A 26,060-nucleotide genomic window follows, 5' to 3' on the forward strand; every position below is an offset into this window, starting at 1 on the left:
TTAAGTCAGATCAGTCATATAGACACAGTAGGCTGCACGTGCATGGATATAATAGACACAATATGTATATATATATTAGTGTGTATATTACAGTTTGTTCAATCACATTAAAGGCAGTTATTTTAATAAATGAGATAACACATTTCAAATGTTCTGTGGTGCTAGTTTCAGAGTACAGGCTAATATTTTAAATTAAAAAAAAACATGCAAATTATTAAATGTAGTTCACATGTCATTTGTATACTGTGAACTACAATTAATATGATCTGAAAGGCTACTGAATGGGATTTTAAATGCCCACACTGTGTATTCTAGAATTTTAAAAAGTGACAAAGGTAAAACACACAAACAAACTCGCAACAGCAGGAATTCAAATGATGGTATCAACATTCACACAGCTGGCCTTGGTTGCAGCGGGCCTGCATAGCCTGTAGTTATGAAGTACACGTCACACTAATTAGTGCATGGTGGTCAATCTAAAAGTGGACATAAGTGACACTGAGACGATCTGTGTTACGGATACATTTTGTATGTGTTAATGATTATACATTTTGACATAGTTATATTTTACACATAGCTCCTAACCTTAACTTCATACTAAACATAACGTAAAATGTATATCTTACGTTAATAAACATATTGCAGTGACGAGGTCACTGCAGTGGTTATTCCAGGGCAGTCAGACAATAAGGGCCGCTGTCGCCCCCTAGCGGTAACTCTGACTTTGCAAACCCAGCAGGTTACATAACGTAATGTAATCCTGATTTGCTACTTTATGTCATGGGGTTATGTGTATCCTGGCTGTGAATAATCCCACAGGGGTTTTACAGTCAAATACTGTCCAGAGGAAAGCTCTAGAATACACCAACCTAAACCACAACAAGTTGTTCGATATTATAAAAGAATACATAGAAAGAACATCATGTTCCAGCTGACAGGTTGAAGTGGGGGTCAATTACGTGAAACTGTTGCATACATCTACAAATTAGTTGTGTTTGTTGGTTTTTGTGTGGTTGTTTTTACAATTAATCATGACGATAATCGTTGTGGATAATAATACTATAATATCCATGGAATGATATTGCAATGATCTAAGTGAGTAATGGAGTAGCCTACAATGGTATTAAAGTTTCCAATTCAACTAACTTTTTTCATGTGTTGTTGAAATTCTGAGGTTAAACAAATTAAAATCTGAATTGTAGTTTCAAATGCTACACAATGTGTTAATGTCGTGGAGTCTTAACTCTCCATTAATAATGGAGATCCTCCACCACCTCCTCCTCCTCCTCCTCGTCATCATCAGATCAGACTGCCATGCTGCATCCTTGGTACGTGCACATCCACACTCCGCTCATGGCAACACTGTACATAATCAAGGCGAGTTCAACCACTTCACACTGTAGGGGTAGGGGCGACCTTTGTCAAGCCGGCTTAAAGTATGCATAACTCGCCCCCAGTAGCAGCTGTCGCATCACATGCCATCTATTTTAAGGGTAACGAAAAGTGTGTCACGTTCCTGGTTGCAATAATCGGTGAGGGCAGGAAACTGTTAACAACAGAATGGTTTATTCCTAATGTACGACGTGCAGAACTGAACGCGCCGCACCCCAACTATAACTCACCGAGTCAACTGAACCTGCTGGCCTCATAAACGCCCACCTCCGGAAGATTTATATTCGTCGATTATCTAAAATAGGTGGGCCGTTCAGCTTGAACGCGGCCGCCCATTGGCTGTGCGGGACGCCGGTTTCTTTCTAATTTGCATAACCAGGTCGGGTTGCAGATGCAGGGGAGTGGGCAGGGTAGCGGTAGTGCGAGAACTGAACTTAGTGTCGGTGTGGGCAATACTATATCATCAAAATGCACCTAACTTTAAGCATGCACCGTGATTGCTTTTAGAGGAAAAATAATTCGGATGTATTGATTGATAGTCGGTCGGGTCCTGTCCGCGGAATTGAAATGTTGTTTTTTCTTTTAGAATTAATACAAAAGAAAACTTGGGTTCTGGTAAGTATCTCCCTTTATCTGACATGTTCTTTATTATATATGGGCTGGATGAATAGGCCACATCGAACAGACCATTACCGTTAGATGTACTTTCTATTTACATTTTTTACACTTGTCAGATTTAATTACTTATTATTTTGGAACTTTTGCATTACTATTGAAATGGAAGCATCTTAATGTATTTCGGCAGCTGAATGCATAAAGTGAACCAGCTTTAAATTCAAATGACGTATAGGCTACAGTTTGTTACGGAGTTAGGACAATTGGTGATTGAAGAGATTTATACAATATTTGAATTGCTCGATCATTTGCTGTTGTATACATTCATTTAGATAACGTAATTTTATAAGCATGAGTGATGTTAAATGCCACTAATCTCCTCAGTGCGTGTTGACTATGTATGTCTGATATATTACTGTTTTATTACACCACTGTCTGTGTTACTCCACAGATTGTGTTGTGTGCTCATGGTTATGATATCTGAGATCTAAAAGCAGGTAAGCCACTGACTAACGCACATTGTGCCAGTTGCCAGTTCCACTGTGCGTGTGACAGCGGCTAACCTGGTTTTGGGAACACTTCTCGTCCAAGACCAGCCGGACCAGACAAACCCCTACATCTCTGAGCAGTCCCCCTCTTGATCATGTCCCGTGCACATTGCTGGGACAGGCCTGCTCCACACGACGGCCCGCCCAGCGGTCTCCATGTGTAGTGTAGCCTACTTCCTCCTATATGTTCACATACTGTTCTTTATTTAGGGCCAGTGGCTTTGCAATGCCTCCTATAGAGCCGACCTCTCCAATACTGCCTCTAGGCCTACTGTCAAGACTATAGGTGAGTGTTGTATTTCAGTTTCTTTTTCGGCTTTGTGGTTTAGACATGATCATCATCCCCATAGTTCCCGTTTTGAGGTCAGAAGAGGTTCATTGGGTTTCCCTCCAGCAAAAATGAGCATATTACTATAAAAACTTGGATGGAGAAAATACAGTAATGTGTCCACCCCTTTACAGTAGAAGAAGTGTTCCAGTTATTTAAAAAATGTGTTGCAAGTAATAAAATCCCAGGCAATTGTATCCAAACATTATGTACCATGTTTGTTTGTATCCGTCAAGTGAAAGTAAAGCTTCTACTCAAATCAACTGTGGCATCATTTTGTCTTTCTGTTTGACTATGTAATGCATTTCTTGTTATCAGTGAGGTTGTTTCATTTCCATCAGTGCATAATGACTCACTGTGACACAGAGGAATAGATAAGTGCAGCATGTCAGACTCATTAACTTGTGGCCCCCATTCATCATCATAATGTGGACGTGCAGATGCTCACTCTCGTCCAGCAACAAGAAGGTCCTTTCCCAGACACCCGATGCCTTTTCTAAATGTGCATCGATCAGTTTTCCTACAAAAGTGGTCAAACGTTTCAGCTTTGTCACCCCTTTCGCACTCACCCGACTCCTCCTGAAGTAGATTCGGTGCCGTTGTATGAGCAATAACAATTCCCTCACCGTGGTGTCCCAAAACATCATGATAATCTGTCAATGTCCCGTTTACGAGATTGGAGTATTATGGGTTTAGATTTGAAGTGGGTGTGGTTGGATATATTTCACATTGTAGGATAATAAAGAAAAAACACAACACAGGTCCAAGCTTTTTTCCCCCAACTTTATAAGGGATCATTACTTTCAAGGGGAAGATAGTAGGTTTGAAATACAAAGAGAAAGACTTTATATTTTGAATTTACGAGTATGTGCAGTGTCCTTCATGTCCACAGGTAGGTGTCAGCGTTGCTCCGTGCTGTGGTCTTGCTCAGACAGTGGGAACTAAACAGCTTATCTAACCCCCCTGCCAGGCCAGACAGCTCTAAATCTTCTCAGTAAAATCCAATTCTACATAATTAATCATAATATCTAAACCGAACATGTCGCATACTAGTCAGGCATATACAACAATGGCACGAAGTGGAAATGATTGATACAAAATTAGAATTTCTTATTTCAATTTGTGTATATATTTAAATGGTAAGAAAATACGTGGCTCCTTGGAATTCTACCTGGCAAGCCAGACCAGATGAGAGTATTTATAGAAATCAGCAGGGTTTCTCTCCGGGGTTAGCCAGAGCGCAAGGAAGCTCCCGTCACTCAGTGTGTAACTGCCAACATATTTACTCTCTAGGGTAAACAAACAGGAAAGAGGTGGAGGACAAAAGGGTTGTGCAGAAGCCCGACTTTGTGCAACTGTGTGTTTATTCCATCACGCCAGGGTTCGATTTGTCGGCTAATAACAAATTACAGAAAATAACTAAACAGTGAGTTGTTTTGTTGCCAGTATTTTAAAGAGAGACAACACATCGAATCAGAATTTTCCCAGATGTCCTTTGGTGCTAAAAAAAGACACCATTTCTTACTAATAGTATAGATACACAATAGACTATCAACAATGTGCATTTACAATTAAAAACATCTATAGTCAGCTCTCACAAAGGATGTTAGGCCCCCGTGCCTTTATGGTCACATGTCTTGTATCTGCATACTGTGTTACATCACGCACATCAGCTCAGGGTGTGCGATACCAGGATGTCCGCCACATTTCCGTCTGCATCCAAGGATGCACTTTGTGAACTTTCGATCAGCCACCTGTGAATACCGTGAATAAGACGCCCAGGAACGACTGTGCATCAAAGGATCCATGTAGCACAAGAGGAGAGCTTGCATATTTCAGTAGCTATAACATATTCATAATGCATGTCACATGCTTCATGGTACTGTCATTTTTAGAAAGTGCACACTGGTGTGTTAATTATTTACTGCAGGGTGTTCTAGATTGCGCTGCACCTCCACTTCTAGTTACTGTAGTAGTAAGGATGATTAAAATAAAATGCGACTCCACAAACAGGGCATTAAGAAAAACAATGACTCAACAAAATATTATCTAAAACACAATGCACATTTTTATTATATATTTAAATATACAGTAATAATAATTGCTCTAGGTAAAAGGTTTCTAAATTATTTTACATTTCATACAGATACTTTGCAGTGTTTACAGTAGCAAAAGTCTGTAAATATATTTGTCTTATGTACATACAGTATGTATATCCTGGTCGATTAAAGAGTTACAAAGAAAGGGGTTAAATAAGAGGTGACGGTGACAGAACAGTGAACAACTTTCCTTTGGCCCTGCGGTCCATGTTTTACCTCCATGACGACTCTCGGGATGTCAGGACTGCAAGACACACAAAAATAAGCGGGGATGATGATGATCCCTTGGTTTGGAAAACATGTTTCAGCTAAGACACAGCAGGAGAGCCCAGGGTCATTCCAGATATTCACACATGCCTAATGAGAAACACTCGCTGACACACGACTAGTCATCGGGTTAATTCCTTCACCCGTCGGGGGGGGTTGTGGACTATGACTGTCTTGCAGTAGCATGTTGGGATAGAATAAGTTCATGCATTGTTTCTATAACAGAAATTGAGATGTTGTACAAACCCACAAAGAAAACACCACACTCCAACACACGTCACTTTGACCTGTCAGCATAACAGAGACGCCTAATAAGATGCCAAGTGCTATAATAAAGTAAATATTGGTTTTTCGGTGGTTTGGATGGTTATTTGTGGATAACAGTACTGAAGACAGCAGCTTCACATACTGCTTGATGTTTGTTATCAGGGCTTAGGTAAGGAAGCTCCTCCTAAATCTACAGCACACTGAGGCACAATGCAAGTTATGACAGGTCAAATGTTAAGTGTGACGACAGCAGAAGAGCCAGGCGCATACATCCCAACGGAGAAAAAGAAAAGAATCTCAACAAACCATGGCCTTGTTGCGCTACTTTTGAAACATGTCCCTTCTTTAAGCGTGGAGCTTGAAAAAAATAGATTGGCAAAACCTCCTAAAATAAATTTAAATAAACTTAAGCAGAGCGGAGATAGAGAACAGAAAGACACATTTCTCTGTAGGCAAACCAGGGCCAAGGCTTCACACAGGAAGCGAATGGGACAGTGCAATACATATTTTGCAGAGACCCTCCGTGAAAGGCTCTTGCTCTTTGGAAGTCAAGCGTCACCAAAGTACGAGGCATTGTATAGATACACCCCCTGTCACATTTAAATAGTATCCATACATAAAAGGCAAACTGAAATGGCATTGGTCTCCTATCTTTCCACGTCACAGTGTAAAAACAGCACTACAATCAGAATGTCTTCTACAGTCATTCCCAGTGCGATCGACGTGTTACATGGAGATACGGTGACAAGCAGCCGTCGGTAGACGATTGTTGACTTGAGGGTGGGAAGGCCGCTCTGTATTACACAGTGGGGTGTTAGGAGCAAGTTCCCAGATGTATTTAAGTATAACCAAAGCAGCTACTGTTAGTCCAGAAGCAAACAGTGAGAGAGAGGAAGAGGGCGAGCGGGAAGAGACAGCATGAAAGGATAGATAGACCCACAGGATTAAAGCAGGAGTACTTGAGAAAGTGGAAGGAGGAATGTGTTAAGTCAAGGGTTAGGGTTCAGAAGAAGCCAATAAGAGTTAGGCGCAGAAGAGAAGTCTTTCAGCCGTTTAAAAGGTAGAGCACAGGGAAGATGCTGAGAGAGAGCAGGGATCCACCACACAGACGCTTCCACGAGCCGACACCAAAAAAAACCCCGGCAGCTGTAGCCTTAAACCCAATCAAGCTGGGGTAGAGAGTATGGAGAGGCAAGGGGCTGTGGGACCAGGGGACGGGAAGCAGCAGGGTCTCACACATACACACCCTCAGGGTTGAGACTGGACACTAGAGGGTTTTGCAGGTTGCGTGGATGTCCCAGGAACTGTTTGGCAGTGGGGCGAGGCGGTGATTCCGTTTGAGATGCACTGAGGCCTGACGGAGAAAACAGAAAGGGGATTAGAGGGCCACTCATCGAACTTTACCAGCAGAGCGTACGGTGGGGAGTTTTGTTTCCGTACCTCCATTCCTGTACCCGTCCTGCAGAAGATGTGCCAGCTCTAGCTGCTCCAGTTGCTCCTGTAGCTCTGTGCGTGAGTGGGTGTGTGCTGGCAGGACACCCGTCTGTTGTATAAACTGCTGCAGGTTACACTGCCTCAGCTCCTTATTCAACTCCTCCAGTTCATCCTGCTTGGCCTGAGATGGAAAAAAAAAAAAACACGGATCAGCGAGAAAAACAAAGGAGGATTGAGAGCTCATATGCTGACTCACTGAGCACTGACACCTTGTTTGCCTCTAAATGGGTGCAGCATATGAAAATGGGATGAGCTACACATGCCTGTTATTCACTAGATATAACTCTGTTCTGCATGGCTTGAATGTTAACTGTAATAATAACAAAACCAACAGCAGAATTGAATGCATTTAAAAGGCAGGATTTTGCCTTTAGGTCACATAACTTCTACTATAAATGTCAAGGAACTTTTCCCCATAAGGGGGCAGCAGAGTCTATACAGCTAGTCTCAACTCAGTGACGGAGACCATCATCTATCACCCACCATCAGACCATTCAGCTACGATGAATCATCAAAGTCCCACAACTACCAAAAGCATTTTTCTAATTCCATCAGATTCCAAAAGCCTGAGGCATGTGCTTATCGATGGATACATAAAAATGCTCATTTGCCTGCTGCATTTCAGAGCGGTCTTAATCGACCAGATGCCAAAGGGGGCAAGATATTAATCACCTACAGTAAATTAAAACATGGAGATCAGAGACGCTCCATGGAGACAGTGGCATCACCTTTGCGAACACAGATTAAACTGTGAAGCCTACAGACAAGGCCAGTCAATCAGTCTTAATCGACTATCCATTTGTGCTTAATCAATGTGTCTGCGCACAGGACAGGAAGCAGCAGCAGTATGCTAGAGTCCCCAACTCCAGCGCCTGTGTATGTGTATGTATGTATGTGTGTGTGTGTGCCTATAATTGACGTTGGACTGAGGCAGCCTGCTGAGGCAGTTCACACCTGCAGCTCTGCCTCGATTAGCCTAATGACAGGAACGCTGTGCTCATCATCACCAGCACTTAAAACACTGGAGTGTCGGCCTCGACCCATCGGCTGACTGATGACTGACACAGCCAGACATGCACACCTTTCAATTAGGATGAACTGAGCTTTATTATACTGTATTATGTTACCAGTATTAACATGCAACTCATTTTTAGGCGATAACTGCCTGGTTGGCAGAATGCCTCTGTGGTTACTTTCGGATTATAAACTCTTGCAGTCCTGTTATGACATGGTGGTACATAGTATACCAGGATGTATGAAAAAAATAAAAAAAAACCTGATACCTCTGTTCTGCAGCAGGATGCTGTCTGTATAATTGGCAAATAGATCATGACACAGTCCCTCTCTGTTCCATCAATCGGGCAGTAAATCTGTTGAGTCAGACATATGCCCACAAGGATGACTGACTGAGAAGCAAATGAGCTTATCGTAATGGTTTAATCAGTTTTGCAGCCAGTTTGTCAGCTATTGCTTTTAGCCCAGTGGATTGAGCATTAGCCACAGAGGTCTTTCAGTCTGGGTATGCTGGTGAAAATATAGAAGCCCTTGACTACAAATGTTTTCAGTGTGCTCCATTTCCTTGTGGCAAAACATACTACAATAAAAGCAAAAATTAAATTCTTCACTCCCCCGGCTGGAACCAGTCTGAATGAGCTCCATGAAGTGGATACCCGAGTCCTGGGTTTCCTTTGGATTATGAGGGAACTCGAGTTTCGAGCTTCAAACTGGGTTAGTCTTTTATTGATACAGCCGCGTCTATGACAACCACCAAAAGTAAACAAACAATGACACCACAAACTACCATAAGTTAAGGCTGAGCAGATCCAATAAAAGGGGCTTTTGTTCTACAAATCAATCCTCTTTAATCTCTTTTTCCATACACAGGGTACAAGAATATGTAGATACTGGCAATGTAATATAAACACCATTCGTAACCATGTGTTCAGAACATGCATACAACATGAAACCGGCCAAACCAGTTTGGCTGGACTGCAAATTGCTTTTTCAGACAATATAACATTTTCATACAAGGTAGGATATGAATATACAGAATTCATGTCATCATACTCTGTGGAATAATTATTCATATATATAAAAAAACAAGAAATCATGTGTTCAAGTGTCTCTGCACTGCTGTTTGTCTGCTGCAGTATGCAGGTAGGAGAGGGATACAGTTGTACAGTATGGCTAAAAGAGGGTCAGTGCTACACCCCTCAAATGACAACACGCGGGCTGACGTGGACTTATAGCCCTTTCTCCAGAACCGTCACCTCTCTCCTTACCTGCATCAGAGATTCTGCTTTCCCCAGAGCCTTGTCAGTCTCAGACAGCTGCTCCTTCAGCTCTGTCCGGTGTTTCTCCCGGCTCTGGAGCTCCGCCTTCATGGCGTCGAGGGATTCCTCGGGTCCGTTAGCTTTCAATTCCGTCTGACTTTCCCGCTGGATCTCTTGCTCCAGCTGAGCAGAGCGAACAGAGAAGTCGTGGAGCCGCCGTCCGCAGTCGTCCAGCTTGGCGTGGAGCTCCCCCAGCTTCTTTCGCATTCCTCGCTCCCTCTCCGCCTCCGCCTGAAACTCCTCCTCCCAGTACTGCTCGTTGGCCAGCTCGGCCTGGTTCCTCCGCACTGCTATCTCTAAAGTGTCCATCTCTTCCTGCAAGTGAGCGTCAGAAACTGGTGAGGGACACGGAGACGGGTAGGGACGCTCCCGGGTATGCGACTCCCTCTCTAGACCTTCTAGCTGGGCCTCCATGGCCCTCAGTCTCTCCTGTTGCTGAGAAACCATCCTGAAGACCTCCTCTTTGGACGGGCCTATAGGTGGTGATGGAGATGGAGATGGGGATGGCACATGAGAGGAAACAGGGCTGGGAGAAGGGCAGGGGGAGGCTCTTTGCTCTGGAGAGTCCCGAGCAGGCCTCTTAAACTGTTTGGCTTTGGTTCTAGGAGAGGTGGATGGCCCGAGGTTAAAGGTGAGTGCTTTCTTAGGCTGGCTGCGTTTGGAATACTCTGGCTCAGGATGCTTGGGCAGCGGAGTGGGGCTTGGTCTGTCCTGTTTCGAGCTGGGTCCGTCACTGCTACTTGGGCCCGTACGGCGCAGGAAGAACTGAACTTCACCTCCATGTTGGCCTAACTTAGCCAGAGACTCCAGAGGCTTCTCTGTGGCCAACAGCTGCCTTTCTGTATCCCGGAGACGCTGGATCAGAACATAACGGCCTGTCTGACCTGGGGACAGAGAGAAACAGGGAGTGAGGACAAAGACATACAAGCTGAAAGACAACACAAACTACGCTGCCTAAAACACCACCATATCAAACTGGAGTCAAGAACTTTCTTCTCCATCACGGTTATTAATGCTGTCGATTTAAATCCAGTAGCGCCAGTGAACAAATGACATCAGACGCATTATGATGATGCTGATACCTTTAAATCTCTGCCTCTGAGGATTGGAAGAAAGGCTTCTTCGTAAGACTCGCACAACATGTACAAAAATTTCAAATAAACTGAAGTTTCCACAAGGACCTTGAAATTAGGACAAGCCCTCCCTGATGACTTGGCAGGCAGCTCACTCATGGAAGGAGGAGAGTGCTAAATCTGGATTTATGTTGTTCAACGCTGCTGCAGCGTACGGCTTGAATAAAGCAAGAGGATACACAGACAGGGAGCCGGAAATCCAAACTGACCCCCTGACAATCCAACAGAGCACTCAATTTGGGTCAGAGGAGAATGAAAAGGTGAGTGCAGAACCGGATTGTTGCATGCTCATGTTTTTACTGACTCAAATTCCTATTGCTCTTATCTAATCACTTAAGGCAAGATAACTGGAGCAAGCACACAGACAAAGAGCCAAGCAACAACAGCTTGGAGGCTGGTATCACAACACGATGGACCCAAAGACTTCACAGCAGAAAAGAGTTTGAGGTGCTCACCAATGGCCTGGGCCAGAGCGATGACCACATCCTGGCAGGACGTCTCCTCAGACAGGCCGCACACCACCCGCACCACTCCGTCCACCCACACTTTGAGCTCCATCTGGGACCAGGCAGGAGGAGGCGACGGGTAAGATGGTCTTCAAAAACGGATCACTTCAGCTCGGCTTGGCTCAACTCAACACTGCATGGCACGGACTCTGAAGAAGAAGGAGAGAGAGAGAGAGAGAGAGACATGTTACACGCGTGTTGATAAGATTGAGGGTTAATCCAGAGGTCCAGTTTTCCAGTTATAACAACAAACCTTTGTAATTGTAGAAAAAGTAGGGAGCTCAAAAAAAAGACACCGTGCCAACTTTGTAAAAGGCGTCACTGGTCATAATGTAATCTTACCCCAACATGTGACACAACCTGTTACTAACCCAAACACAACAACGCTGTCATATATACGCAGCACCCTCACTTGTTCGTCATTTGGTTGAAATACCAGTTTCTACTCCAAACAGTGCCGACGTCAAAAACTACTGTGCTGAGTGAGAGAGAGGGGGGGGGGGGGGGCAGTGTAGCATTTTGTTGAGTTCCTGGTGGTTAGTTAAAGAACCCTGGCAGTATCTTTTGGACCTGGAAGCATAAATGCCAATCTGTAACCCAATTAAACGCTCTGCTGCCCTCCTTCAAAGCCGTTATGATAGCTTACTGCCGAGGGGAACGGACAGGGAAAGTGGAGCAACTCAAGTGTGTCTATGTTTGGGAGAGGGTGTTTGTGCGGGTAGAAACACATAGAAACATAGAACAAATGTGTGTGTGTGTGTGTGTGTGTGTGTGTGTGTGTGTGTGTGTGTGTGTGTGTGTGTGTCCTTTAGTTTGATCCCCTTAGCAGGACCACAAGTGGGTCTCATCAGACTTCGCAGAGCAGATCAGCGGGTTGCCTTACACGCGTCGGGGCAGCAGGTTTAACCTAAATGAATATTGTAATGTTCAGTCCTCTGTCTGTACTTTTACAGCTAAGCTTCAAACCAAGGTAATAAAATACTGCAGTGCTCATAAAAAGTGAAATGCCTTGGGGCGGTGGCAGGATTATCTACAGAGCTTGGCACAGCAAATGAAACTTTGTAGCCTAGGTGGGTAAAAGACAACTCTTCACCCAGAGTCAGACAGATGGCGTTCTCTTTGGGTCTGTCTCTCCGCTTCTCAAGGGGGGGGGGGGGGGGTTTTAACGCTGAGCCCCGCCATTATCTTGCCCCTCATTCAGTGCCTGGCTCTGCTCCACTGGCTGCCTATAGGGAGCTGCTTCGGAGGAATGCACTGACTTCATCTGCCAGCCGGAAGAATCCCTGCTTTTCTTAACAAAGCCCTCGCCCCCGCCCCTGGTCTGCCGCTGACCTGGCTGCCCCGCACCACCATTACTCCTCCGCTGTTTAGACGGCAAACACAAACTCTGCTGGGGAGCAACAGCACTATCTGATGTGGCAACAACATCACAGAGAACAGCTCAACATGACATCGCATACGGGGGGGGGGGGGGGGGGGGGGGGGGGGTTCTGACGGCACAGCTCAGAGATTGAACCCACGGATCGGGATCACAGGGAACAAGCGGGAGCTAGAGGTGGTCGATCGCATGCGGTAGAGATTCTTTTGAGCTGTGGCGGTTTCATCTGCAGAGAAAGTTGATATGAAAAGGGAGTGCTTACCACAATCAAACACCAGGAGTTTCCACACAGCAGAGAGGTTTCTTTGAGCGGGTACAGAGTGTTCTGTGTTGCAATACATAATTAAGCCTAACTGGTTGAGTCACAGAGTCAGTAGACAATCATTTACTTTAGCTGTGAGGCTTTCTTTTTTTCTTAACATGCAGAGGGGAAGAGGAATAAACATTTTTTTTTTGTCTTCAAGCCTCATGCAGTGGAACACTACCTCACAGGCAGGAACCAGACTTCCCCCAATGCAGAAGCATTCTCATAGCCGAGAGTAAACTGTGAGAAATCTGTTCACAAAGATCAAACAGATCGTGAACTCTTGACATTTTTGTCAAATACATCCCTGCATGAATTTCACTCTCCCATGATGCTTTGCTCTCGTCCCTCCTGGCTGCTGAAATGTGATAATGTGCACTAACAGGAAACAAACAGGCCTGTGAGTCTCAGGTTGCTATCTATTCTCTTTGTCACAACACTGAGAACCAGACATCCGCCGAACCCAGCTCCGTTTTCTCAGCGCAGCTCCGGAGTCCTGCGTCAGCTTCTCATTGAAATACAGATGAATGCGAAGCACCTTCACACTGTTTGGGAAATGTAGTCTCAAAATTGTGACGTGTCCCATCAACGTAGGCTCTGAACAACAATGATAGGGGGCTGAAATAATGTTCAAATAGTCTGTCAATCAACACATTTATCCAAAAAGCGGGGTGACTCCCAAGCCTAGTGTAGAATGTTTGCTTTCAGAGTCAACATGCAAATGCTGTAAACAAACACGGGCTGCAGACTGCTTTGCATATCTACAGAGACATTACGTACACACAGCCCAAAGTTATCCGAGACGCATCATTTCACCCATATGACAACACTTGCACTTCAACACCCCACCCTTTGATCTCAGGTTACCCCCAGAACAGAACGACGCCAGCCCCACCCACCCGAAACAAAACAGGACAGTTTCAGTTGAAACTCGGACTCTCTGGCTTGTCACATGTTTTCTCAGAGGAGGAAATCTTTGAGAGGTAATCGGCAAAGTGAAGCAAAAAAAAAAGAAGAAAAACACACTCCAGGCTCGGACACACGCGAATCCATAACAGAAGCCAAAAGGAGCTTAAATTGAATGAATAAAATAGACTAGTCATACTGTATGATGAAGTGGAGAGAAATAGAGACAGTGAAGAAGACAGACAGTGAGCAAATGAGAAAGGGAGAGAATAAATGTGTGTGTGTGGGGGGTGGGGGGGGGGGACTGACAGATAAGACAGATAGAGAAAAGGCCAGTGCGTCTTTCATCACCCTGTCTGTGCCTCTGTCTGTCTCTCTTCAACAGCAGCCTCCCGGGCTCCTCGTTGAATTCGACTCAAGGCAGAAGCGGTGAGCACCACAGCCCTGGGCGTGAATCGGCTCGCCTGTGTGAGCAACAGTGACGGGCTGTGAATCGATTGGGACAAGCTGGGCACAGATATACGTGTCCAAATGGCAAAAACTGGAACACTGCAGACATCCGATCTCTGCCTATTTTTGTGCTTCCCCCCCCCCCCTTGCACGGGAGAATTTGAAAAATAAGACGGTAACAAAAAATAATTTAAAAAAACTCACACACAAGCACAAATGCACAACTACTCATGCAGTTCAATGGACAACACCCTGCAGCCTCCATATCAGTATTGAGAAACATGCGGAAAAGAGTGAAGCTTTTCAGGAAAATTCCAAGGAAGGTGATTGCTTCTCAACACCTGAGCCCTGAGGCTACCTGAAGAGTGTGCTTCCTGTGTGTGTGTGATGCGTGTGCGCACGGGAAGTACAGTACTCTGTCTCAAAGGTTGGGTTTGCTTGCATTCATGTACAGGCCTGTATGTGTACGTGTGTTTGCAAGCAGACATGCCGATTCGGCCCAGATCTTCACGAGATGTTGCCCCAGTGATTAGCGTGCTATCTCTGCAGCAGCAGAAGCCCGGGGAACAATGGCAGGAGTAAAGGGCAGAGCGTACATCACGCAGCGCTTCAGATCCCAACCACTGACAAGATACACAAAACACACAGAAACACAACAAGTAGACACTGTTGCCCCTATCCGTATCAACAGAGACAATAAGTGCCTGGCCCTGGCTGGTTACAGTGGACATAATAGCTTTTGCTGTTAAGAGGACAATGAACAGTGCCCGGGTGAAGCTGTGTCCTCTGTGCCACTCTGGCCCAGGTTGGCAGAGACACACAAACACTCAAAGAGCCAGCAACGTGCTGGAACCGAGCGGCCGTGTCTCATCTGTCCTGCGGAGACACCATTGTTGTCCTGGTTCCACACTCAGCAGACAGTGCTGCCTCTTTTGTGGCCCCTGGCAACGCTGGGTCGTCTGCCGTGCCACGCCAGCTTTTAGTGCCATTCTGCTGTGTCCACATGTGACCACAGATAAAACTCGTGAAAGGGTCAACAGATACTTTCTTTTGTTCTCCCTTGCCGCCCGTTTTTGCATTCTGTACCCCCCCCCCCCCCCCCCCTCCCCCCTTCTTCGTCATCCAGAGTTTCAGTCTACCAAGAGAGCACAGTGTGTGTGCTCAAGGACCGATGAGACCAACAAAAACAACAGAAAGGTTCACAAAATGCCCGTAGTCGAGCGCGGCACGATAATTATTCATAATGGCAGAAAACGATCCTTTTGCTTCAGCAATTAGAACTGGTTCTCTGTGGGGAACCGTGTGATGAGTCACACGGGTATTCCCAGTCACTGCTTCATCACACAGCAGCGAGAAAAAATGTCTAATGCCTGCCTAAACAATTGCTACAGAAGTGTAATACTGTAGTATAAACACACACTCGTTGAGATCTTACTGTAACTTGCATGAATTTTAAAGTGACTCAAAATTTCAAAACGCATTCAAACAACGTATCTGACTCAGGGTTCTATCATTACCTATGTGACTGCTTACATTTGGACAGAAGCATTCAGGTGGTGCTGGAAGCCACCAACTGGGTAAAACATCATCATCATTATTAATAATGAGCGAGCTTTTGCAGTTGCAGCCCCTGGGCTCTGGAAAGCTTCTCTACATTGCACTTTAATGAACAAGGCTTTGTAGGATTGTCACATTGTTACTCCCACTACACAATGTATTGTTTGGCTCTTTAACATCTAACTTTAAAAGATCAGAAGTCTTTCTAAAGTATAAATTGCTTCCAGGATTGAACTGTACAAAACACCTGCGCAGACGAGGGACAACTTAGTATGAGGCAGACAGACTTTACATTGCGTGATAACACTAACAGGCCTAGCCTTGTGTCTTCGTCTGCTCCTGATTGTATCTCCGAAAGCATCGCAATGCTTTTCTAAATTCTCCAAGAGCCACATAACACCCATGTAGAAGTCATAATGAGCATGGCTTTAGTGCCCGCGGTCAGAGAGCAGGGAGTGGTGCGCTGGGCACATGAGGAAACCAGATCTCAAATGTGAGGGCTTCTATTGGGCGATAGTAAAACTAAATAACTTTTATTATTTGCTTTTATAGGCGGTAAAATGTTGGAAAAACAGAATCGCAGCTGGACGGTTTAGTTCGTCTAGGAGGTGTTAAAACATCAAACAGCATCCTGTTCACTTCGTGGCGTGTGGAACTTGCTCTACATTAGAAAATAAAACTGGGTTATGTGTGCTTTTGTTGCGCTGCCAACATTAAATTTGTGTGCCGACGTTAGAGTATGCATGTGTAAAGTTCACTGACAGTGACGGTGACTCTTCTTCTTCTTCTTCATCACAGTAGAGGGCCAGGCTGCAGCCGAATCTCCAGACATGCTGCTTGTTAATTAGACTGAACGGTTGCCTGGTTCCCTGCTAACGGAGCTTCACTGAAGCCTCAACACACCTAATGAATAATGCATTTTGGATTTTTTTTCAAAGCACATTCATTTGGCAAATATTTCTCAGAAACAAAATCCAAATGCTTGTGACCGACGAACTCTTTGAAAATGCCCCCCCCCCCCCGTATCGCTCCTCTATTGACATGCTAATGACTCAGCGCTAAAGGAATCACAAACAGCACTAATAAGCTTTAGTCGTCATACTTGCATACCGGGATCTGACGCTGCAGCCTTCAGCCTTCTCCGTTATAATGATTGGCTCGTCCAAGTGTGAAATCTCAATGAGAGTGGATCAGCGGTTCATTAATGCAGGGGACACCTTTGCTTTGAAATCAAGGGCAAATACAGGCAGCAGTACCAATTACATGTAAACGCAGACTTGCTAATAAAAAAAGGTTTGGAACTCAAATCCCAGATCAGCTGGACAAATGGGATTATTCGACCCTTCGCTTCTATATCTTGTGCACAGTCACTAAACACACACGCTGTGTAATCGCTGTGCATGCCATTGATGATGGAGGAGGGTTTAAAGGTTGATGTCGATTACTCTGGTTGATCTGAAGCGGATCCTCGACATGGCAATTCAGAGTCTGTTCGTCACCTGTGGCTGTCACTACCACTTCGGTCACACTGTGTAAAACAGCACTTTGTGTGAGTGCTGCTGGTGATTCATTTTTTTTTCACACTGACAGATGGTAACCTGGCCTGAACCGCAAGAGAGCAGGAAATTGGAGAAGGCGTGAGAGGAAATATCTTTATTCAATCTTAATATTTGAAAATGCTTAGAAAGTAGTTTTGTTGTTTGGAATTTCATTGAAAGGCAATACGGTGCACTCCCATGAGCGCGTGACCGCAACAGTTTACGCAGCCCTGGCCACAATAAAAACACTTCTCCATTATTCATCTCACCGAGGGAAAGACTTACTCGTACCTGATTTGGGCGTAGCCGAGCGGAGGCGAGTACATTAGAGACCGGGAATTTGTTTGTGCCGACTCATGGAACCGTCCACAGGGCCGGCAGCTAATGGTGAGAATGCTAATGCGGGACTGCGGAAGGTTCGGGCAGAGCCGGCCTCTACCGAGAGCCGGCTCAGGGTGAGCGGCTTCGCCCTGCGAGTACAGGAGTTTGTATTGTTGGTTGAGTCAGAAGAAGAAGGGCTCTCAGACTGCTGATGGGCGCCCATGTGTAATTATATACTCCCGACCTGACTCAGCAATGCTTGCAAGGGAAGGAGGACATTGCTCTGTTCCCAGCCACTCTCATATGTACACAGCACACACACACACGTATAGATATACATGCAGATACATTCATGTCCAAAATAACAAGTTGCATAGATAGAAGGCAGACAGGCGGACTCAAACTTAAAGATGCTTCACTTAAAATAACAGAACTGTAAAAGTGAACCTACTAATTTCAAGGATGCAATTTAAACCGTACAAGAGTGGAAATGAGTAGCCTTAAAATGACTAACACACGTTATTTATAGTTGAGGTTTTTTTTTTTGCAGGTGCATGTGTGGGGGCTCAGCTCTCACTTCCTGCATGCGTGTGTCATTGAGGAATCAGGAATGCCACGGCCTTCGGTGTCACAGGTTTGAAGCTAAACTCATTAGTAATTTAAAGGCCGCTTCCATGTCGGCTCATATCAATTATTCACTCCATTTTTCTTTTTGTTATCTCACATTCTCGAAACACAATCCAAAATAGGAGCTCAAATAATGAAAGAACATAAATCGTTTGATCTAAGCAACTAAATGTCCTGTAAGTCACGTAGTTGAAACTCCATCGACTGCAGAGTTATTGAACGAAGGCTTTTTCTTTGTCAGCGACTGAGACTGGTGTTGGTTTCATCATACTTTAATTCCATGCACTCCATGATGCAATGTAGACTTGCCAGTCGTTATCCGTGCTGAAGGGGATGTTGCCATTAGCAAGCCCGAGGAAACACACATCTATGTGTTGCTGCAAAGAATCCAAGAGAAACTGACGTCATCTGCACACAGCTCGGTCCGTCACAACATGTGCTACAGCGATATATACTAGCCTCAAGCCTTAGGGGTGAGGCCGTTATCAATCCAGGACAGAGCAGGTGCACATTCTTGTGCAGGGTTGGACCGGTAATATTACAACTAAAATATATATACGAGTCCAACAGAGAGAAAACACAGACCCGTCGGCTGAATGAATGTTTTCACAGATGAAAGTGAAGAATTCCACAAGACATCAATCTCAGGTCACAGACATTACACGGCACTTCCCAAACTACTGCTATGGCTAACGTGAACCATTCACCTCTGGGTTTGATTAGACTCAAAGCCAAAGCTCCCGACTGTGACGTTCTTTGAACAACTGCAAGGAAAGTGTGAGTAAAAAAGCCGCCGGCCGTACAGATTAACATATTATTCCATTGCCAAGGTCAGCCTGCTATGCAAAACATCTCTTCTCACGCCCTCCCTATATTTACCTAGGGAGTTTCAACATACCAGGCCCTTGGAGACGGGGACACAGGTAAACACAGCCATCGAGTGGGAGAGAGCGGGAGTCTGCATGTGTGTGTGTGTGTGTGTGTGTGTCAGACCTTCAGGTAACCTATCACAGCATGTCAAACCCTGTGTGTTGTCTTTTCGTTGCCATCAATGGGATTCATTCCACAAAAAGGCTGTTGTCTGTGCTGAGCTGAGGTCTAAACTGGGGGGTTCGAACAGACCAGCACTGTGGAATGTACAATGTGTCACCGAACTCTGAACAATGTTCGAAACCACGTGTTACACAAGTGAAACCTATTGAGATAACAGAGACCGGAGCGGAGATAAGAGGTTAGTTGATGCAGAAATATAAATAACCCTCGGACACAACACAAGGAAGGAAGACGATATCATAAGTGAACATCCCAAAGTGTCTGACCAAAAAGTGAGCAAACACGATTACAAATCTGACCAAAGAACTTGACGCACAGTGTCGGTCGACACCGAAAAAGTATCGAGGGTTAAATGTGCTCGTTTACAACATAGATTCCATCCTTTACTTTCTCTGTTTGTGTTGCATGTGGATCAAAAGGCTTAGGGTGGGCCGCTCAATGAGCCTGATTTACAGTCTGATGGGGAGGTGTCACACGGCTCTCTCTCCCTGTCATTACTCTGAGGAGGGGCCACGATCACGCCTATCAGAGGAGTGTGGGGGGAGGATGTACGGACAGTCAAGAGGAGTAAGAAAAAAGGTAGACGGGCAGGGTGCAGATTTATGGCTGATTCCCTAGTATCCTACAGGAAGTCCTTCGGGACCAATACGGTAGCTGTCTGAGGGGCCCCTTCACTTCCAGAACGCTGCCTTTCACCCCTCTGACTCAAGATCACTGGGGTGATCTTTGGCACGACTACACATGCTATGGACACACAGCTTAATACCGACAATGCTGCTGTTTAATGAGTTTAATATGAGAGATGAGTCGGCAGCTTCTCGGGAACCACGAAGAGAGAGGAGGGGGATCGGGGGTGATGAAGGGGAGGCTGGACAAGACAGCACAAAGACAAGCGTTTGTTAAAGAGGGAATATTCAACAGCAGGTGGACAGACACAAAACATGTCCGAACCAAACTGAGCACACAATTACTATGGTCGGTTTGGTAAGGAAGATAAGTTGGAAGTTAACCACATTATCTGTAAAAACCTGGAGCGTTTCATGTTCAGTTCATTTGAGAAAGATCCAGGTTTGACTCTGCCAAGGCACCCAGGCAACTCAGTGAACCTGTGTCTTGGAGCAGGGCCCAGAGACAAACATGAGCACCTTACACCGCAGAGAAGCGGGAGGGAGTAACCTGAGGCTGAGAGTATGTCTTATCCGCTCATCTCCACGGATGACAAAAGTGTCCACTTTGGTCTTTTTTTCCCACTGGGTTGTGGGAAGCATGGTAGTCGTGCGTATGCGATCACAAGCACATGAAGTGGCACAGATCTGTAAAGCTAGTGTTTCAGTTTATTCCCTGTGCACGCTTAAAAAAAACGGATTGAATGAAGATGTGCACGTGACACTTCACTCACAGAACTTTGGTCGTCTTTATTTATTTGGTAAGAGCTTTTCCTGGGTGCTTTGAGAACTGTCCCCCAAAAAAAGAAACTACAACCCTCATCCTGAATACCGTCGCATGCTTCCAACTCATCATGCTCTGGTTCTGCACCCTGCATTTTCAAAGCAAAGCAACACGTAACACTATAATTACCGATGCTTTAATATTTAACAAATGTACAATACGATCTTTCACGACATTGCAAATGTATTTTTGTCAAATAAATACGTGACGATATTGCAAGGCCAAACTGCATACGTGCACTTCTGCTCAACAATGTGCGTCGTGTACCCGAAGCTGCCATCTTCCCGTTTGCTTGCTTCTAATGTGCTTGATCAAACACGATCTACATCCAATGACAGGAGTAACGTCAAGCCTCTCAGCGTGAGGGACGAGTCTGTCAAATCCACCTGCCTCTCCCCTCTCCTGTCTGATTTAGTATCTCCGAGCCCAGAGGCAGACGAGGGTTGTTTTGTTTTTTTCTTCCTTGCTGGCGTCTTGACCCCCCCCCCTCACGGCCCTGTCCGGGGCCCTTGGCCGAGGCACCATGTTATTTACTGCCCAGAGAGCTCTGTGTGCAGAGAGTCAACACGGCATGGCTGGTTGAGCAAATGGAGCAACCTGCTGCTCATTCTCACACACACACACACACACACACTCGCACAGTCACATGACCGTCCCAGGGGGCTGACAGAGATGTTTACCGCCGGTACAATCACTACACTCGGTAGAATTGAGGGCCATGGACAGAGAGAGACAAACACACAGAGGGATATAAAACCCCAGCAACTACGACCTGCCAGTGGGTTTCAAGCTGTTACGAAAGAACAGCACATGTGAAGCTTTGGCTTTGAGGAGGTGACGGAGCAAACACCCATGAAGGCTAAAGTTCAAACTGACAGGACATGACAGCGCTCACTCAGGTGAACTTTACAGTCCGCTGGACTCGTTTGGGAACGGGAACATTCCCTTAGGAAGACGGAGCTCTGGAAGAACATTCTTAGATCAATCTAACCTCTGACCTGCACATGTTGGATGACCGAAGAAAGATTCAGGCTATGGATGTTTGTGACCAACATTCCCTAAAAAGGTTGAATGAAGACAGAAAGCAGGTAGAGTGGCTTTCAGGTTGGCAGAAATCCATTCCCTCTGGGATCAGAAACACTAACGTGCTCGTTTCAGATCGGTCCAAAATGTTCCGCACTTTTACAGAACAACAATGTGTTTTCAGGTGCTCTTGAAAGATCTAAAAGATCTAAAAGCAGAACTGCAGAGAAATTCTTTCTCAAAATCTCCTCCTTCCTCTCAGTAATTATAGCCTCCCAGCTGACAAACTGCAGGTCTGTTGTGTTTGTCTTTACCTCCTCGGATACAACAGGTGAAATAAGACCTGTGTGTGTGTGTGTGTGTGTGTGTGTGTGTGTGTGTGTGTGTGTGTGTGTGTGTGTGTGTGTGTGTGTGCTGGGCTGCATGCCAGACTCCTTCTGCTTCTGCTAGCCAAGTACATAATACCCTTCCTGGTACAACAAACAGCACCTGGGGAATGAAGCAGGAACGGTCCTATTTCATAAAAAGTGTACTGTCCGGAAAATAGAAGACGGAAGACATTTTCTTTGCATCACCGAGAATTTGTACAGCATCCTGCACAAGCAAGAAACAGAATGTTCCCCTTTATGTGGGGGGGGAGTGGGGGAAGTGTGCCAAAGTAAACTTATGGATGATTAATTTAGAGGATTACAGATGATTTGAGAAATTGAAAAACTGGGTTGACTTTGGATTGAAAAATAGGGGTGTGAGGGAAGATGAAAGGAGCCGGGGTGCGAGGATGTGAATGTGATGCGAGGCGGACTGGGATCAATCTTTTATCAGCGCAGTGTGCTTTCATCCCTAATGGATCTGACGTGAGCAGAGCACAGCACTACCTTCCGTCACATTGCACAGGCAGGAGGAAGGACGCACGGAAAGCAAGAGTGCTCGACGGAGCAACGCGTGAGAAAGAAAGTGGTTCAAAGCACCCTTCTCTCCCATACATGATCGCGAAACCAAACACATGCAAACATATTATTGCTGTCACAGCGGTTCCAATTACTTCTCGCCCCCCCCCCCCCCGTGCGCATCTGAGGGAGTTGGGGAAACACTCCTGATAAGGACGGTGAGAAAATAAGTCTCTTCCCAGCATGAAGAACAACTTTGAAATCTCTCTCGGTGTGCTGGGGTGGACTTGGCTTTCTTTGCCATGCGAGCTGAGTGACAGACAGACAGACAGACAGACAGACAGACAGACAGACAGACAGACTACTCTAGAAAAAGAGGAGACTCCATCTGTGTATTCGAGCAGTGAAAGAGCAGTAAAAATAACATTGCGGAGAACAAGGCACGACGACTCTCAGAGGACACTCTGCTCTCTCCATGCTGAACAGGCTCATTCATGTGATAGAAAATGAGAAATATCTCGGCAGCGAGGAGGACACAAAGAGAAAAGAAGTGCTAACTAAACAAGGCTTGAAAGAAGAGCTGAAAGTTTTATAACGCATTCAGATGGCTGGCAAAGCGGTATCGTCTGCCATCGGAGAGTTGCTTGAGGAATAACATCTTTAGCGCTTCAAAGACGGGGGACGTATAGCAACACGTTACATCAGCACTTCTCTGCTTTCCATCGCGCTCAACTTTCCACACATTTTACTGGTTCAAGGAAACAAATGCACGATACTTAAGACGACTGGTTTCTCAGGGAGCGTGTGGTGTGCAGCACCTGACACAGTTAAATGAGCAAACAGGGATTACCAGGAGCAGGTACATACATACATACATACAGGACTGTCTCAGAAAATTAGAATATTGTGATAATCCCCATACGTGTGATTTAGTTTACTGAACCAAGCTGAGTGTTTTTCAAGGCTCAGGAAACCCTTGCAGGTGTTTCGAGTTAATTAGACGATTCAAGTGATTAGTTGAATACCCTACTAGTATACTTTTTCATGATATTCTAATATTTAGAGATAGGATATTTGAGTTTTCTTAAGCTGTAAGCCATAATCAGCAATATTAAAAGAATAAAAGGTTTGCAATATTTCAGTTGATTTGTAATGAATCCAGAATGCATGACATTTTTGTTTTTTTAATTGCATTACACAAAATAAAGAACTTTATCACAATATTCTAATTTTCTGAGACAGTCCTGTATATATGGGAAAAAAAGAGATAACAACTGGATGGGATTGCTAGAATTAAAATAAATGAATGGGAGCCAAGTGAAAGCTGTGATACATGCTGCATTCAAAGTTTTCCATTTGGTTCTTTCCTCTCTTAACCATTTACTCTGATGACGTTATCTCTCTGGAACCAAGTGCAACACACAAATAGAGATAACACACGAGGTATGACCGTGTAACTCCCACAAAAATAACCACCTCACCGGTGGGGTGAGGGGTGTCCAATCGACGACTCCGATTGGACAACAAATACAGATCGCTAATGAGCTCCAAGTTCTGCTATCTGACGCGTACCGTGCTGGCAAATGGTTGAAATAAGATGCACGCCATGCATAGCGATGAGTCAATGTTGAAATAGGCTTAGAGTGGTTTTGTGCATTAGTGTTGGCATTTGAGAACGTGTAGAACGTTAACGGTTAAATGAGGCAGGAACATGCTCGTGCCCTGCACTTGTCCCAACACACTTGTACACAAAAAACATGCACACAGGGGCCCGGCTCTCTGACTCAACACTGGGAGTACTCCAAACACAAAGACACAAACTCACCCAAAAAGTGAAAAAACACGAGTGCCCAAAGAGTGGAGTTTCACCCAAACCGGTTTGGGTCGGTTTTTTTTCTTCCCCATACAGGAATACTTGGGTGGTGGGTCTGGTGTCAACAGGTACATGTAATGGCACAGTTCAGCACCACAAAGACATAACACGAGATTCTCTTTTTTTTTCTCTGCCAAACACACACACACACACACACACACACACACACACACACACACACACACACACACACACACACACACACACACACACACACACACTCTTCTAATAGCTCTATTAACACGCATGCTGGAACACAGAGCGAAGCCAAAGACAGAGATGGGCCGACTTCAGAGAAACTTCCCAACGCTGACATTCAAACAGGCAAGGACACATTCAAACAACCTCCCGAGGAAAAGCTCTTACACTCACCGAGTGAGAGGATTGTCTCCTTCTCTTCTGTGTCTTTAATTCCTCCGTCTGTATTTTATTCTCTCTGTCGCTTTTTCCTCACTAGGGGGGGGATCCTTTACTTCTGACAAGAGCAGCAGAGCCGGTTATGCGACTGGTGTGCGAGGCAGCAGCGAGTGAATGAGGGTGTGTGTGTGTGTGTGTGTGAGAGAGAGGAGTGTGCAAGTCCAGAGTCCTGAGGTCAGAGGCAGTCTGACGTGGTCACACAGAGATATAAAGGATGTCGCGACTTCTCCGCCTTCTCCTCGCTGGCTGCCTCAGGAATGCACTTCTCCTGGGTGTCCTCACCACAGCCCAGATCTGAGAGACTGGGATCTCTCTCTCTCTCTCTCTCTCTCTCTCTCTCTGTCTCTCTCTCTGTCTCTCTGTCTACACCCCTCCTCCTCCTCCTCCTCCTCCTCTCTGCCTCTCACCCACACAGAAACACCAGTCACTCCTCTCTCACTCTTGTTCTCCCCACCCTTTCTGGCTGCGCTGACGGATCAGGTACCTCCCCCTTTTTCAGGTAGTTGAAAGCGCGTTTTAGACTTTGTCGTCCTCGCTCTGTATCAATTGATTCACTTTGCATTCTCCAGCGACACACAAGGGCTGCTTGTAAGACTGCGATAAGAGCGGAATAAACTTGAACTCTTTGCATGCGTGGCATTTACATACGAGACTACCGTTTGTACGATGTACAGCCTGAGGCATTAGACATCCGCCCTCCAGTCACATGAACAGCTGATTACACAAATGAGTCTGTCAGGTGATTTGCGTCCTTTTCCTGGAATGAGGTCATAGTCCGGCAGACCAGGTGCAATTGTGGAGTCTGTGTTTGAGTTGGACAATGCCCTGTGGGCAAATCAGAGAATCAAGCAACCTAAATCTGACAAGCCCGGTCCAGAGAGCGACACATGTACCAAACAAAAGCTTAATCAATTATTAGTACTCAACATTCGATCATAAAACAATGCCACCATCCTGAACCTTGTATCTCCACAGCTCACACACACACACACACACACACACACACACACACACACACACACACACACACACACACAAACACAGAGCTAAGACTTGCGTGACCAACGGGTGAGGCAGAATGTGTAGGAGCCTCTCAGCATGAGCCGACTCCTCTTTTTCTATTCTATAATTTACAGCTAAGAAATGTTCTTGTCGCTAGTTTCTGTTGGATAAACTATGTCGTCACGGTTTCTAAACTAACTAAAAAATATCTTTGGCACTCCGTCTGTGATAAGACAACATCTGCAGATTTATCATTTGTCATTTTAACCCAAACGTCACGCGTCGTTCTGGTC

General features: G+C 45.3%; 1 protein-coding gene across 1 annotated transcript; it reads right to left on the minus strand.

Annotated features, from left to right (window-relative positions):
- Positions 1-4,928: 4,928 nt before the first annotated feature.
- Positions 4,929-25,092, minus strand: rassf7a (Ras association domain family member 7a). The gene is made up of 6 exons (XM_079162713.1): positions 24,721-25,092; positions 10,932-11,131; positions 9,293-10,227; positions 6,957-7,131; positions 6,763-6,870; positions 4,929-5,226 (listed from the first exon to the last, which is right to left on the minus strand). Exons 2-6 carry the CDS (start codon positions 11,032-11,034, stop codon positions 5,195-5,197), a joined length of 1,353 nt encoding a protein of 450 aa, XP_079018839.1. The 5' UTR covers positions 11,035-11,131; positions 24,721-25,092; the 3' UTR covers positions 4,929-5,194.
- Positions 25,093-26,060: the final 968 nt, after the last annotated feature.

The sequence above is a fragment of the Pholis gunnellus genome (assembly GCF_910591455.1).
Source record: "Pholis gunnellus genome assembly, chromosome: 7".
In the NCBI taxonomy this organism is placed as follows: domain Eukaryota; kingdom Metazoa; phylum Chordata; class Actinopteri; order Perciformes; family Pholidae; genus Pholis; species Pholis gunnellus.